At 43.1% G+C, this 17,221-nt stretch overlaps 1 protein-coding gene across 1 annotated transcript in view; it reads right to left on the bottom strand.

The window, feature by feature from the left end:
- The window catches only part of SNX25 (sorting nexin 25), a 254,772-nt gene that overhangs the window by 3,355 nt on the left and 234,196 nt on the right, over positions 1–17,221 (bottom strand). The window contains exons 14-17 of the mRNA XM_073607376.1: positions 11,259–11,423; positions 9,670–9,787; positions 6,625–6,691; positions 4,213–4,394 (exon numbers count right to left, since the gene is read on the bottom strand). Of these exons, the coding sequence (XP_073463477.1) occupies positions 4,213–4,394; positions 6,625–6,691; positions 9,670–9,787; positions 11,259–11,423 (532 nt within the window). The remainder of the gene's footprint in view (positions 1–4,212; positions 4,395–6,624; positions 6,692–9,669; positions 9,788–11,258; positions 11,424–17,221) is intronic.

Below are 17,221 nucleotides of genomic sequence, written 5' to 3'. Positions count from 1 at the left end.
AGGCCCGGGTCACACTGATGCGGTGTGGAAAATGCAGCGATTCCTGTGCAGATCCCACACTGCATCAGAATCGCAGGCAGTTCACACTGTGCTCTGCAAACCGCTGTGGGTGTCAATATAAAGTTAATGACTCCCCCAAATCTGTTGGCAGAATGCAGTGCGAACTGGGGAATTGGATAGAATGTTCAGACCCATGTGATCAGATTCCAGTGTGGACAAAAAAAAAGGGTCCTGCATGTTCTTGGTGTAGATCCAGTGAAAATTGAGCCATACAAGCCCAATGCGCACCTCACTGAATTTGCATGTCTGGTGGGATTCCAGTACAAATGACATGCGATGCAGCAGACCGCATCAGTGTGAACCCAGCCTTAGTTATTAAAACGCACTTATTTTTGTAAAGCTGGAGCTCCACTTTGAAAAAAACTAAAAACTTTTTGGATCTTTGGTGCATTTTCCATTAAAACATCTTCCACAGGGATAAATAGCAAAATGTGTAGAATGCATGGAAAAAGCATCAAAATCTATTGCACCTCTCAGATGAGACATATGGGTGGGCCAACTGAACCACAGCACACAGTAGAGGGCCAGGGATCATGAGATCTTTCAGCAAGCTTCAACAGAGTGAAGATGCACTATGGGACACAAGGTTAGCTATTAGGCAGTACAACACATGAAAAGAGAAGGACCTAAACCAGGGGCCTCAAAGTACCAGCCCGCGGACCGGTTACAAATGGCCCGCAGGCAGAGCTGATCCTGGGCGGGTGCGTGGGGTGCACCGCACAGCGGCTGGGAGTTTTCTCTCTTGTGTCTTCTCCCCTGCATGCTGCTGCAGCCCAGCACGCACAGCAAAGGAAACAGACACAGCACAGGAGAGCAGAGAGAACAGAGCAGAGGGAGGATCCGTCCATCGCCCCGCCCACCTAGGCCCTGATGATCGTTCAGATCTGTTCTCCCTTGGAGGCTGTGCCTGGATCCAGGGTCCTGCTGCCACCTCAGGGCGGGAGAACATGGCGTTCCCAGCATGCCCTGCCACTAGGACCTGACAGGAGGAGAGGACTCAGGAGGCAGAAGATCAGGCCACCAGCTGACTGCCAGGATGGAGAGATAAGTGAGCCATCACACTAAGTCTGAGCAAAGTCCTTAGTGGGGTGACTGGGGTTGAAATTTGTGAACAGGGGGTATTTATGAAGTGTTTGGGGGGGGGGGGGGGGTATTTGTGGAGTGTAGGGGGTAGTGCTGGGATTAATAGTGCGTCCGCTGACACCAATGCTGGGGGTTAATAGTGCGTCCGCTAACACCAATGCTGGGGGTTAATCGTGCGTCCGCTGACACCAATGCTGGGGGTTAATAGTGCGTCCGCTGACACCAATGCTGGGGGTTAATAGTGCGTCCGCTGACACCAATGCTGGGGGTTAATAGTGCGTCCGCTGACACCAATGCTGGGGGTTAATAGTGCGTCCGCTGACACCAATGCTGGGGGTTAATAGTGCGTCCGCTGACACCAATGCTGGGGGTTAATAGTGCGTCCGCTGACACCAATGCTGGGGGTTAATCGTGCGTCCGCTGACACCAATGCTGGGGGTTAATAGTGCGTCCGCTGACACCAATGCTGGGGGTTAATAGTGCGTCCGCTAACACCAATGCTGGGGGTTAATAGTGCGTCCGCTGACACCAATGCTGGGGGTTAATAGTGCGTCCGCTGACACCAATGCTGGGGGTTAATCGTGCGTCCGCTGACACCAATGCTGGGGGTTAATAGTGCGTCCGCTGACACCAATGCTGGGGGTTAATAGTGCGTCCGCTAACACCAATGCTGGGGGTTAATAGTGCGTCCGCTGACACCAATGCTGGGGGTTAATAGTGCGTCCGCTGACACCAATGCTGGGGGTTAATAGTGCGTCCGCTGACACCAATGCTGGGGGTTAATAGTGCGTCCGCTGACACCAATGCTGGGGGTTAATAATGCGTCCGCTGACACCAATGCTGGGGGTTAATAGTGCGTCCACTAACACCAGTGCTGGGGGTTATTAGTGCGTCCGCTGACACCAATGCTGGGGGTTAATAATGCGTCCGCTGACACCAGTGCTGGGGGTTAATAGTGCATCCGCTGACACCAATGCTGGGGGTTAATAGTGTGTCCACTGACACCAATGCTGGGGGTTGATAATGCGTCCGCTGACACCAATGCTGGGGGTTAATAGTGCGTCCACTGACACCAGTGCTGGGGGTTATTAGTGCGTCCGCTGACACCAATGCTGGGGGTTAATAGTGCGTCCGCTGACACCAGTGCTGGGGGTTAATAGTGCGTCCACGGACACCAATGCTGGGGGTTAATAGTGCGTCCACGGACACCAATGCTGGGGGTTAATAGTGCGTCCACGGACACCAATGCTGGGGGTTAATAGTGCGTCCACGGACACCAATGCTGGGGGTTAATAGTGCGTCTGCGGACACCAATGCTGGGGGTTAATAGTGCGTCCACTGACACCAATGTTTGGGGTCAACAGTGCGTCCACTAACACCAGTGCTGAGGGTTAATAGTGCGCCCGCTGACACCAATACTGGGGGGTTAATAGTGCGTCCGCTGACACCAATGCTGGGGGTCAACAGTGCGTCCACTAACACCAGTACTGAGGGTTAATAGTGCGTCCGCTGACACCAATGCTGGGGGTTAATAGTGCGTCCGCTGACACCAATGCTGGGGGTTAATAGTGCGTCCGCTGACACCAATGCTGGGGGTTAATAGTGCGTCCGCTGACACCAATGCTGGGGGTTAATAGTGCGTCCGCTGACACCAATGCTGGGGGTTAATAGTGCGTCCGCTGACACCAATGCTGGGGGTTAATAGTGCGTCCGCTGAAACCAATGCTGGGGGTTAATAGTGCGTCCGCTGACACCAATGCTGGGGGTTAATAATGCGTCCGCTGACACCAATGCTGGGGGTTAATAGTGCGTCCGCTGACACCAATGCTGGGGGTTAATAGTGCGTCCGCTGACACCAATGCTGGGGGTTAATAGTGCGTCCGCTGACAACAATGCTGGGGGTTAATAGTGCGTCCGCTGACACCAATGCTGGGGGTTAATAGTGCGTCCGCTGACACCAATGCTGGGGGTTAATAGTGCGTCCGCTGACACCAATGCTGGGGGTTAATAGTGCGTCCGCTGACACCAATGCTGGGGGTTAATAGTGCGTCCGCTGACACCAATGCTGGGGGTTAATAGTGCGTCCGCTGACACCAATGCTGGGGGTTAATAGTGCGTCCGCTGACACCAATGCTGGGGGTTAATAGTGCGTCCGCTGACACCAATGCTGGGGGTTAATAGTGCGTCCGCTGGCACCAATGCTGGGGGTTAATAGTGCGTCCGCTGGCACCAATGCTGGGGGTTAATAGTGCGTCCGCTGGCACCAATGCTGGGGGTTAATAGTGCGTCCGCTGGCACCAATGCTGGGGGTTAATAGTGCGTCCGCTGGCACCAATGCTGGGGGTTAATAGTGCGTCCGCTGACACCAATGCTGGGGGTTAATAGTGCGTCCGCTGACACCAATGCTGGGGGTTAATAGTGCGTCCGCTGACACCAGTGTGGGGGGGTTAATAGTGTGTCCGCTGACACCAGTGCTGGGGGTTAATAGTGTGTCCGCTGACACCAGTGCTGGGCTAAAAATGCGTTCCCTGACACCAGTGCTGTTTTTGAAGTTTGAAAGTTTGCATGCGGCCCCCATGGGATATGAAAACTTGTCTTGTGGCCCTCAGGTAATTTGAGTTTGAGACCCCTGACCTAAACAAATAACCAGAATGTTACAAAGTGGTTTTAGAATAGAAAATATTAATGGTTGTGTTTTCATGAAACTACATGGCTCAGGTTAGACAGCATTCATTCAGTTAGCACTGTAAATGGGTAGAAAGAGATAAATGCCCTATTTTCTATAGTGCTGAAGTTAGTCTATGTAGCAAAACAGAACAAAAATACAATGTCAGCCAATAAGGCTCTTTACAACACACTGTGAGGTCACTCCGCTTCCATAATTACACACCGTAACAAGCCCCAGCATGCATCTTCAAAACAGACAAGTCACAATGGAAGAGAAAAAGGTGTGTATCTTTATTCAAGATGATAACATTGATGTCTGCAGATTTTACAGCCTAATGACAGTGAAGAGGACACTGCTGTGTATAAATGCGCCATCCAACCCCATCATAGCAGTTAGCTCACCGGGGATGTTTTCAAGTAGTTTTTGCTGTGCTTTCTGCTTTGTTTCCTGGCACTGCAGCTCTGTTCTTGAGGTTTTTGGAGGTGCTAATCTTCCATTTGGCCAGAATGCATCTCGGAATACATTGATATAGTAAACTAGCATCTGCTCACTGAAAATCCAATTCACGGTGTCCCGGATCTGTCTGAAAGTCATAAAAAAAAAAAGTATAAGGGCAATAAAAACATCAGTCTACTTGGCTGTTGGTTATTCTAAGTTTCATCCAAAAGGAAAAAGTGATCCTTAACCCCTTCCCATCCGGCCCATTGCAAAATCATGGCCGGGCAGGACTTTCATTGTTCCGGGTGGACATAATATGATGTCCTCTTGGAACACGCCACGCTGTGGGCATAGGTCACCAGCTGTGTGACAGCCGATGACAGATCACTTTAGCAGCCCATTGCTGGTACCATGTAATCGCTGCGACCGATCACAGCAGATCACATGACAATTGTAAACAATAGATGGATTCCTTTCATGCCATCCATTGTGTACAATTGAGTTGCTAGCTGCGATTGGTCACAGTAATCACATGGTACAGTTCAAACAAGAAGCACACATACCGCATCAGGCAATAATCAGGTGCACTGGGTTCCAGGTGCTAACCTCGGCTCACCACTGTCCACAATGAAAGAAGAAAGAAAGAAATTGGTTGCACACCAGACTATCAAAATGCTCGATAAGGAGTCCTTTATTGTCGTATGCCAGTCATACATGCAGGGTTACACATAGTGGATGCATTTCACACGAGTGTACCGTGCTTGTTCACAACCAATCACATGCTACAGCCAGGACCAATCACAGCCCATGTGTACCATGTGATTAGCTGTGGCCAATCACAGCAAATTACAACAATGCTCACTGAATTAATCAGTTTCATTCAGTAAAAATGGTTGCAAATTATATGGTTAAAAATTATACCAATGAAATAAATTAGTATAAGCAATCAATGTGTAAAAAAAAAATCCTGATCACGTCCCCGGAGTAGTACAGTGTTACTACAGTAACACTGTATTGCTCTGGTCACAGTGTGTTAAAAAAAATCATAAAACAAAATAAAAAAACGTAATAAAAAAAACAAAATTAGAAAAAAATTACATAACTTTTTTTTTTTTTTTTTTTACATATGGTCACCAGTCTGTTTTCCTGATCACCACGACCACCGCCACGGCTGTAGTGCACTGGTGACAGTATTTAAAAAAAAAAAAAAGTTTAAAACATATCTTCATATTCCAAAAAATTGTGACACAAAAATTCAGTTATTTAGTCTGTAGGAAAGTTATAATCACCAAAGAAATGTAGCAGAACATTTTGGCCTAAATTTATGAAGAAAGATTATTTGCTAAATTATAACAAACGAAGAAAAATGCGTTTTTTTTTTTTCAAAATATTATTTTTTCATTTATCAAAAAGTTAAAGAAAATAGTGCTAATTAAATACCACTGAAAGAAAGCTCTATTTGTGTGACAAAAAAAGCTAACAATTTAATTTGGGGTGGTGTTGCATGACCTCGCAATTGTTGGCCTGGGCAGGAAATGGGTAAAAGTGCCCAGTATTGAAGTGGTTAATAAGAAAGGACATACAGGAATAAAAGAATGTAGCAATAAAATGATCTCAACAGCCAGTCATTTTAGTCTACAGGCTAGCATGTATTTTTAAAGGGACATCACATTTTTCACCTAGAATCTGATTATCCTTTAAATATGTTATATTATAGAAAACAGATTGCATCCAACTCTAAGCTGTGGGTGGGCAGCTTACAGAAGTGGATACACACGCTGCAGCTGAACGGATACAATCGCATATCAATATATATCACGTGGGCAAGAGCGGGTGCATAAATCTGAACACAAAGCCTCCTGCCTGCATGCCAAGCTTTGAGATGTGATTGTGTTCATGCAGCCGTTGCATGTGCATCCTCTATGGGCTGCCTGCACGCAGCTCCGACGTGGATTAACACACATCTGCCGTCGGCTCTACATGGAGGACAGACTTAATCCCCGGTATGAATGATTCCTTTTTGTGAATTATTATGAAGTGAATTTAGTTCTGTTATAACAAACTGGTGAAATCTGGGAAGAAAACCAAGCAGTGTGGTGTTATTTAAACAGTCATGTCACTTTGTAGATACGTATAAATTATATTGTACATATTTTAGTAGTGCCATAGGACACGTGTAACCATTAGGAAAAAATAAAAATGTGGCTTTTAAAGTGAGCCACCCACATGCACTGCAGTGCTTCAATCAGCCCCAAAAATACAGGACTGAGACAGTAGGCCTGTGAGTCACTGTATAAATCCATTATCCCCAAACGTCACCGATAAAAAAAAAAAAACAAAAAAAAACCACTGAAAAAAGGACATTTAAAGCTTACTTGTTTATGGTTCTTCCAAATGTAATTTGTACCAGTGCAATTAGTGTCTTTCTCACCCACTTGAACACTGCAATAAAAACAGAAACATTTGTCAGGAAAGATAACACTCTAGATACTTATGTGGTCATTTATTCTACAACTGACAAATAGCACACTGGATTATCTGCACAATCTATTTCACCTGAGATATTGGGCAATATTATTTCGGACCATAAAAAAAGAGGAAATGGCACCAACCAACGAGTCCCTATGTGTTTGTATGTAGAGTATCTCACAAAAGTGAGTACAACCCTCACATTTTTGTAAATATTTTATTCTATCTTTTCATGTGACAACACTGAAGAAATGACACTTTGCTACAATATAAAGTAGTGAGTGTACAGCTTGTATAACAGTGTAAATTTGCTGTCCCCTAAAAATAACTCAACACATAGCCATTAATGTCTAAACCGCTGGCAACAAAAGTGAGTACACCCCCAAGTGAAAATGTTCAAATTGGGCCCAATTAGCCATTTTCCCTCCCCAGGTGCCATGTGACTCGTTAGTGTTACAAGGTCTCAGGTGTGAAGGGGGAGCAGGTGTGTTAAATTTTGTGTTATCACTCTCACTTTCTCATACTGGTCACTGGAAGTTCAACGTGGCACCTCATGGCAAAGAACTCTCTAAGGATCTGGAAAAAGAATTGTTGCTCTACATAAATATGGCCTAGGCTATAAGAAGATTGCCAAGACCCTGAAACTGAGCTGCAGCACGGTGGCCAAGACCATACAGCGGTTTAACAGGACAGGTTCCACTCAGAACAGGCATCTACATGGTCGACCAAAGAAGTTGACTGCACGTGCTCAGCATCATATCCAGAGGTTGTTTTTGGGAAATAGACGTATGAGTGCTGCCAGCATTGCTGCAGAGGTTAAAGGGGTGGGGAGGGGTGGGGTCAGCTTGTCAGTGCTCAGACCATATGCCACACATTGCATCAAATTGGTCTGCATGGCTGTCGTCCCAGAAGGAAGCCTCTTCTAAAGATGTTGCACAAGAAAGCCCGCAAACATTTTGTTGAAGACAAGCAGACTAAGGACATGGATTATTAGAACCATGTCCTGTGCTCTGATGAGACCAAGATAAACTTATTTGGTTCAGATGGTGTCAAGCGTATGTGGTGGCAACCAGGTGAGGAGTTTAAAGACAAGTCTGTCTTGTCTACAGTCAAGCATGGTGATGGGAGTGTCATGGTTTGGTGCTGCATGAATGCTGCTGGCACTGGGGAGCTACAGTTCATTGAGGGAACCATGAATGCCAACATGTACTGTGACATACTGAAGCAGACCATGATCCTCTTCCTTCGGAGACTGGGCCGCAGGGCAGTATTCCAACATGATAACGACCCCAGACACACCTCCAAGACGACCACTGCCTTGCTAAAGAAGCTGACAGTAAAGGTGATGGACTGGCCAAGCATGTCTCCAGAACTAAATCGAACAATTTACCCTTTATCGAACCCTATCGAACATCTGTGGGGCATACTCAAACAGAAGGTGGAGGAGTGCAAGGTCTCTAACATCCACCATCTCCGTAATGTCTTCATGGAGGAGTGTTAGAGGACTCCAGTGGCAACCTGTGAAGCTCTGGTGAACTCCCTGCCCAAGAGGGTTAAGGCAGTGCTGGAAAATAATGGTGGCCACACAACATATTGACACTTTGGGCCCAGTTTGGACATTTTCACTTAGGGGTATATTCACTTTTGTTGCCAGCTGTTTAGACATTAATGGCTGTGTGTTGAGTTATTTTGAGGGGACAGCAAATTTACACTGTTACACAAGCTGTACAATCACTGCTTTACATTGTAGCAAAGTGTAATTTCTTCAGTGTTGTCACATGAAAAGGTATAATAAAATATTTACAAAAATGTGAGGGGTGTACTCACTTTTGTGAGATACTAGATATGACAGCTTCCCAATTAAGTGTGAATAAAACACTTCTAGGATATCAAGCTAAACTTAGAAGGGTACTTGCCCTTCTACTCAATTTTACTCAATAAAATAATGAATATACCAGTTTGAGAAACTATCATATGTGTGTAACCATATACACAAATAATCATCTAAAATTAAATCCAATGAAAGAACATAATACACTGTAAGCATTATGACAAGTTAACAATAAGTGCCAATAAGGTGTTAATCCACAAGTCCATGATTTGGTGGCACTGTGATTTGGCGATATCTATTTATAGACGTATGTATTAATACCTTCCTGGCACTTATTAACTTGTCATAATGCTTACATTACATACATGCTTATTATATGTGTCATTTCAGCACCAGGAGTACATTGCATTTCATTTGATTTCAATTTAGATGATTGTTTTCGGGTGCATGGTTACACAGGCGATATATTTTCTCAACCTGGTATATATTTTTTTTTTGGGACAATATATGGTAAATGTTCCGCGCTACCCCCCAACTGTGATAAACCAATGTGAAATGTAAATTAGTGAAAATCTATTTTAAAAGTGCATAAGAAACACACAAAATCGCAAATCGCTGAACTTTTTTCTTTATATTTTTTTTTTTTTTTTATTGAGTGATGTGTATAAAGCGAGTGCCATTCTAATTTTAGCAATCACATAAAACAGATACCAAGATCTAGGTTTGTGGAGATCTGGTTATGATGTATAACAAACGTTTGCGATTCATTCTACACCTAGTCTGTGGAATTTTATATTGGCCATACATGGCCCTTATCTGAACAAAACCAAATTGGAAACAAAGTTCAAATACACATGGACAGATTCAGTTTTCTACAAATACTGTAATGAAGACATGAAAAGTGTTCCCGAAATTTTCTGCGGTCAGTACACTGTGGTATAAGTTTTTGCCTGTAGATGTCAGTGTTGCAGCAGCCTTCTCAATAGAATATGGATAACCTCATACTGCAAAGGGTGGCTGTGTGACAGGTGTGACACCTATGAAGAATGATGCACTGCACAATCATCATGATACTCTGTACAACAAACATCTGAGATGTGTGTCAATAACGAACACTCACTTCCTCGCAACTCAAAAATCTCAACAATCAGCATGAAGCATGGCTCGGCCAAGGCATCCTTCTTCCCATCGAGATCATCCCCATAATCAGATAAGTCACTGTCTTCCTCCGTTTCATCCTATAGATGCACCAGAAAGTCATGTAATGACAGTGAACAAATAGTGAAATGTGTGGCTTTAAATGATTTTAAATGAAGACAAGTCAGGCAGATGCACAGTATATAAAATAAAAAGCAACTTATACAGTACAACATAGTAGCAAAAGTCATATCTTAAGAATCCAGACAAGGAATGAAGTCTCAGCTAAAAATGCAAAAAAACCCCAAAAAACTGCTGAGACAAAAGCAACACATAGCTTGCTACTCAGGTTGTAAAGTTAAACATGATGTCAGATATACATTTAGTCAGCAGAAAAGGCGCTCAGCATTGTCTAACAAAGAATAGCAGTGTATAGTGATTAACTTACTGAGGCTTTAAATCTCATCATTACCAGTTCACTACTGGAGTATTCTTTTTTTCATTTTTCACACATGTTCAAATCTGCATTTTTAGCTAGAAAATTACTTTAAACCCCCAACATATTATATATATATATTTTTTTTTTAAAGCAGAAACTCTGTAGAATAGAAAGATAAAAAAAAAAAGTAGCATTTTTAATGCCACATGATATTTGTGCAACTGTTTACCAAATCTATATTTTCAATAAAATATACACTAAAAGGAAATGTATTGCACATAAACACAATATAATCCCCATTTTTTTGTAAAATATAAAATATGAGGTAGTGTAGAGTAAATAGATATCAACTATTCAAATCTGCGTGCACCCGTGAAACGGCAAAAAATTACCGTACCCCAAATTTTCAATAGGCAACAACTGAAATGCCATTATAGCTCACCAGTTTAGTGATAACCATAAATGAGGAACCTATAATGATTTCTCTCACTACAATGAGCTTGGCGATACCCAATATGTCTTGTGAAATGGTTATTTATGGGATGTTGTTAATTTTTTGTTTATTTATTTCATTTCCATTAACCTTTTTTTCCCCGATGTTACTATTATCGTGTGATAGAACTGGACAGGTGACCGGTACTGTTTATGTCAACATAAGGGGTCTATTAGATACCTAATGTCTCCCCTGCCCTCTGCTCCAGCCCACCAAGCATGGACAGCTTGATCTGCTGCCTACCAGATTTTGCAGCCTAAACTGACAGCTTAGATCCCAGAAGTGCTCAGATCTGAGCGCTTTCAGGTTCACACTATGCAGCAAATTTCCAAAAAACATTTACATTTTATTGACTCCCACTATAGTTGACACATTTACAGTAGGGTTTCCTTATGGCTGGGCACTGCAATGAACAATTCTGGGGAAAAAAAAAATATAAAAAATGGAACATAAAATAACAAAGCAAAAAGGACTAGACTTGTACGGACTTTCATCTCCGTCTGATCAACTACTATTTGTGACCGACATATTACTAGAAAGGATACTACAGATCTGGCCCTGAACCCTACAGTAATCCATAAAAACATAATAAACAATTCTTTAACAAACTCATGAATTGTAATAGCTGGGATGCGCTCACCTCTTGGTGCGAGAAGAATTCCCCAGGAAGTCTTTCCAAAAATGAAGCAAGTGAGAAGGAAGATTTTTTGCACTGCACATCCATGACTTTGAGGTGCTCAGGAGACGGGCTCAGGAAGGCATAGAGCACCTCACTTTGATATAATCTCTCATCAGAAAGCAGCTTCTGCAGAGAAAGGATAAGTGTATCTTAATAAATCATGACATTTCAGAATAGAACCGAAAAGTACTGCGGTGTGTGCTGCTCACAAAAATAAAAGTATGTTTTCTTAACGTCAGCAGTATTTGAGACATGTAAAAGTAAAAACACGGATTAATAAAAGACTCTTTATTTCAAACGACATAAACCAAATCAGATTCTGTTTGTGAGTGATTTCTGATCAATTTCAATGTTTTAATGCATTTAAAGTAGATATAAATCCTAACTGAATACCATTTTATTTGCTATGCATCAGAAATAATTGCCAAGTTTTTTTTAAATTAAAGATGGTTTTCTCCTCTTGTTTCTATTGTTTTATCACAGTGCTGTTGCCTCTTTGCAGCTACTTCCTGTCTACATACATGCAATCCAGTAATAGCTGCATTTCTTAGGGTGAGTTTCCTGATAACAGCAGACATGCTATGCATTGTGTACTGAAAGGGCCACTTGCAGTCTCCATTTGAAGCATAGTATGTTAGACTTTTGTGATTCGATTTAAATGTAGTTTAAGAAGACCTTTACTGAGAGAAATAAATACTGAAGCTACCTTGACAGACCCCTTTATGAAAATGATAGTTGTCTGGTTAGGCCTTCTATGAAAACTGACCTGGTGCAGCTCCAGGTTACTGAATGTACTAAAGTCACTGGACCAGAATGACATCCAGGAAGGCAATATTTTCAGATAGTGAGGTGATCATTGGCAGCCTGCACACTTCCTTAGTACCATCTTTAATTAGGAATCCGAAATCTTTATTTATAAAGCCATTTGTCTCTAAGCCTTAACGGCCAACTCTAAATTTGCCTTGCAACCTGCAGACTTACATTAGGTCCCATGGAGAAACCACCATGCATGCACAGAGTGCTGCGGCCCACTGCTTCAATAAAGCTGATGGCTGCTGTGTCAGCATAGGTACTGATGCCTGGAGGAAATTGTAGGCTGCTTTGTAGAAGTAGAAGGGATGTCTATGGGATGGGCAGATGGGGCAAATGTAGATTTATGTAAAGGGGACGATGTCACAAAGTAAAGTAAAGCCGTCATTAGAGAAATGTGGATGCTGCCAATTTTGACATATGCTTCTGAAAATGGGTCAGAACAACAGTCTGGTAAACAGGTATTTTCTAGAGAATGTCCCCATTGGTAACCCCCTAAATTTATTTTATAACAATTTTAGTTTCTAGTTTTGGGTAGAGTTGAGGTTAGAACCCCTGCTAGGATTTTATTGCTGTGTCCCCGTTTAGTAAATTTACTTCCACCTTCTGTCCTCGTAACCATTGTAACCAGGACAGAAAATTGAAAAAAACGTAGAGGAGAAAATAGGATTTTTCCTACAGCTTACCTGTAAAATCCTTTTTTTGGAGTACATCACGGGACACAGAGCAGCTATAGTAATTACTATCTGGGTTATATGCCACCTATAGGTGAATGGACACTGGCACACCAAAAAGACAGGAAGTCCCCCCTATATAACCCCTCCCATACAGGAAGTACCTCAGTTTTGTAGCAAGCAATAAATTCCCAGACAAGAGGGGAGGGGCCTCTGTCCCGTGAGGCACTCCAAGAAAAGGATTTTACAGTTAAGCTGTAAGAAAAATACTATTTTCTTTATCGTACATCACGGTACACAGAGCAGCTATAGTAATTGCCATCTGGGATGTCCCAAAGCAATGCCCCTGAGGAGAGGGAGACACACACAATGCAGACCACCATCAGATGTGAGGACCGATATCGCTGCCTGCAGCACACTGCACCCAAACGCAGCATCCTCCTGACATCTTACATCCATTTGATAAAATTTTGAGAATGCATGCGCTGATGACCAAGTAGCGGCCTTGCAAATCTGAGCCATAGAGGCTTGGTGACGCACAGCCCATGAGGCACTTACTCCCCTGGTAGAGTGCGCTCTACCCGAAAGGGTGGGGCTTTTTTCTTCAACCCATAAGCCCGAATTATAACTTGGCGAATCCACTGGGAAATAGTTGATTTCAATGTAGCCTGCCCTTTCCTGGGCCCTTCTGGCAGCACAAAGAGTCGGTCTTCCACATCTGAACGGTCATTTCAAACTCTGACAGCTCTTATGACATCAAGAGAATGCAAAAGTCTCTCCTCCGTAGAATGAGGCTCTGGGAAAAAAGAAGGCAGTGTGATATCTTGGTTTAAGTGAAAACTGGACACCACTTTAGGCAGAAATGCTGGATGAGGAAGCAACACTACCTTGTCCTGCTGTATAAGCAAATATGGCTCTTTACAAAAAAAAAGCTACCAACACTGACACCCTCCTTGTCGAGGTCACTGTGACCAAAAAAACTAATTTCCTTGTCAAAAGGAATGCTGAATAGGCTCAAAAGGCTGCTTTTGCAAAGCAGCCAAGACCAGATTCAAATCCCAGGGACAAAAAAGTGGCCTGACTGGCGGAGTTATACGAACTACCCCTTATAAAGGCTCGAACCAAGGAATGCGAAGCAATCGGTCTTTGAAAAAATACAGAAAAGGCCGATATCTGACTCTTGATCGTACCCAAAGCCAGCTTAATTTCTACCCCCAACTGTAGAAATGCAAGAATTTTTCCTATGACATATTTCCTGGCCTCACACCAGGAAATATAAGACTTCCAAACTCTGTAGTAAATAGTCCTCGAAGCTGGTTTTCTCGCATTTACCAGGATAGTCACGACTTAGCCAGAAAGCCCTCAATTTTTCAAAATCCGGGCCTTAATAGCCAAACCGTTAAATTTAGCAACTGTAAATCAAGTTGTCCTAGAAGAAGTCTTAGTTGCAATCTCGGAACACCCAATAAGAGGATAATATGCGACTGGTCTAAACTACGTGGCATGTTCACCAACGCCAGCAGTCTGGCGGACAAGATGGGTGAACTAGAGATACTGATGTACGAGGAGGATTTGGATTTTGTGAGAATTTTAGAGACCTGGTTCAACAGCTCTCATGATTGGCTGGCAAACATTTAAGGGTATACCCTTTATCGCAAGGATAGAGAGGGTAAAAAAAGGGGGAGGGGTATGCCTATATATCAAAAATAATGTACAAGTGAATGTGAGAGATGACATCACTAAGGGAGCTAGGGAGGAGGTGGAATCCTTATGGGTAGAGCTCCAAAGGGATGAAGCTAGGGGGAAAATAATACTGGGAGTATGCTATAGGCCCCCTAACCTGAGGGAGGAAGGGGAGACAGACCTCCTATCGCAATTTGGATTAACAGCAAGGATGGGAAGTGTTATCATAATGGGGGATTTTAACTATCCAGACATAGACTGGGCGGAGGGAACCGCGCATTCATCTAAGGCTCGCCAGTTCCCAAATGTCTTGCAGGATAATTTTATGGGTCAGATGGTAGACGCACCACCTAGAAATAAAGCGTTACTGGATCTACTGATTACCAACAATACAGACCTGATCACGTATGTGGAAATACAGGGCAATTTAGTTAACAGCGATCACAGGTCAACTGGCTTCAGTATAAATCACACAAATGGGTAACATAAGGGGAATACAAAGACACTGAATTTCAAAAGAACACACTTCCCTAAATTACGAACCTTGCTAGAAGGCATAAATTGGGATAAAATCTTAGGAACAAAGACCACGGAGGAGACATGGGTTTGCTTTAAGAGCATATTAAATAAGGGCATTAGCCAATGCATCCCATTGGGTAATAAATTTAACAAAGCAAACAAAAGTCTGGGATGGCTTAACACCAATGTAAAAATGCATATAAAACAAAGGAGAAGGCCTTCAAAAAATACAAGGTTCAGGGATCATCATCAGCATTCAGACTTTATAAAGAATGTAACAAGAAATGTAAGGGTGCAATAAGGACGGCTAAGAGCACGAAAGACACATGGAGGAGAGCAAAAAAAATTCCAAGAAATTCTTTAAGTATGTAAACAGTAAAAAAGGGGAGGACAGACCATATTGGCCCCATATAGACTGAGGAAGGACATCTGGTTACAAAGGATGGGGAGATGGTGAAGGTATTGAACTTATTCTTCTCCTCCATCTTCACAAGGGAATCAGGGGCTTCAGTAACCAAAACTGCAGTGTTTATCCTCATGACACATCACAGGATGCACCTCCATGGTTAACAGGGGACAGAATTAAAATTAGACTTGGGAAACTTAACATTAATAAATCACTGGGACCAAATGGCTTGCACCTGAGGGTACTTAGGAAACTCAGTCAAATAATTGTCAGACCATTGTTCCTAATTTTTACTGACAGTCTACTGACTGGAATGGTACCAGCTGATTGGAGAAAAGCCAATGTAGCACCAATACTTAAAAAGGGCCTAAAATACATCCCTGGGAATTACAGACCATTTAGCCTAACATCAATAGTATGTAAACTCTTGGAGGGGATGATAAGGGACTATATACAAGATTTTAGTAATGAGAACGTTATTATTAGCAGTAAGCAGCATGGATTCACGAAGAATCGTTCTTGCCAAACCAACCTTCGATGAGGAGGTGAGTTGCCATCTAGATAAAGGAAGACCCGTAGACATGGTGTACATGGATTTTGCAAAAGCATTTGACACAGTTCCCCATAAATGTTTACTGTACAAAATAAGGTCCGTTGGCATGGACCATAGGGTGAGTACATGGATTGAAAACTGGCTACAAGGGCAAGTTCAGAGGGTGGTGTAAAATGGGGTGTACTCGGAATGGTCAATGGTGGGTAGTGGGGTCCCCCAGGGTTCTGTGCTGGGATCAATCCTATTTAATTTGTTAATAAACGACCTGGAGGATGGGGTAAACAGTTCAATCTCTGTATTTGCGGACGATACTAAGCTAAGCAGGGCAATAACTTCTCCGCAGGATGTGGAAACCTTGCAAAAAGATCTGAACAAATTAATGGGGTGGGCAACTACATGGCAAATGAGGTTCAATGTAGAAAAATTTAAAATAATGCATTTGGGTGGCATTTGGGTAGAATACAATCTATACACTGGGGGAGAACCTCTGGGGGAATCTAGGATGGAAAAGGACCTGGGGGTCCTAGTATATGATAGCCTCAGCAATGGCATTCAATGCCAAGCTGCTGCTAACAAAGCAAACAGAATATTGGCATGCATTAAAAAGGGGATCAACTCCAGAGATAAAACAATAATTCTCCCGCTCTACAAGACTCTGGTCCGGCCGCACCTAGAGTATACTGTCCAGTTCTGGGCACCAGTCCTCAGGAAGGATGTACTGGAAATGGAGCGAGTACACAGAAGGGCAACAAAGATAATAAAGGACCTGGAGGATATTAGTTTTGAGGAAAGGTTGCGAGCAATGAACTTATTCTCTCTGGAGAAGAGACGCTTGAGAGGGGATATGATTTCAATACACAAATACCATACTGGTGACCCCACAATAGGGATAAAACTTTTTTGCAGAAGGGAGTTTAACAAGACTGGTGGCCACTCAAAATTAGAAGAAAAGAGGTTTAACCTTAAACTAAGTAGAGGGTTCTTTACTGTAAGAGCGGCAAGGATGTAGCATTCCCTTCCACAGGCGGGGTCTCAGCAGGGGACATTAATAGTTTCAAGAAACTATTAGATAAACACCTGAACGACCGCAACATACAGGGATATACAATGTAATACTGACATATAATCACACACATGGGTTGGACTTGATGGACATTTTTCAACCTCACCTACTATGTAACTATGTAAAGCAGGATGGAATACTGGACCTTGAGAGAGCAAGCCTGGACGGAGTGGAAGGGACCATGGTTTCCCCACTGCCAACCTTACAATTTCTGTG

This window comes from Aquarana catesbeiana, linkage group LG01, assembly GCF_042186555.1.
Source record: "Aquarana catesbeiana isolate 2022-GZ linkage group LG01, ASM4218655v1, whole genome shotgun sequence".
Taxonomy (NCBI): Eukaryota; Metazoa; Chordata; class Amphibia; order Anura; family Ranidae; genus Aquarana; species Aquarana catesbeiana.
The sequence above is the reverse complement of the archived record's forward strand: the minus strand, read 5'-3'. Positions and strand labels throughout refer to the sequence as shown.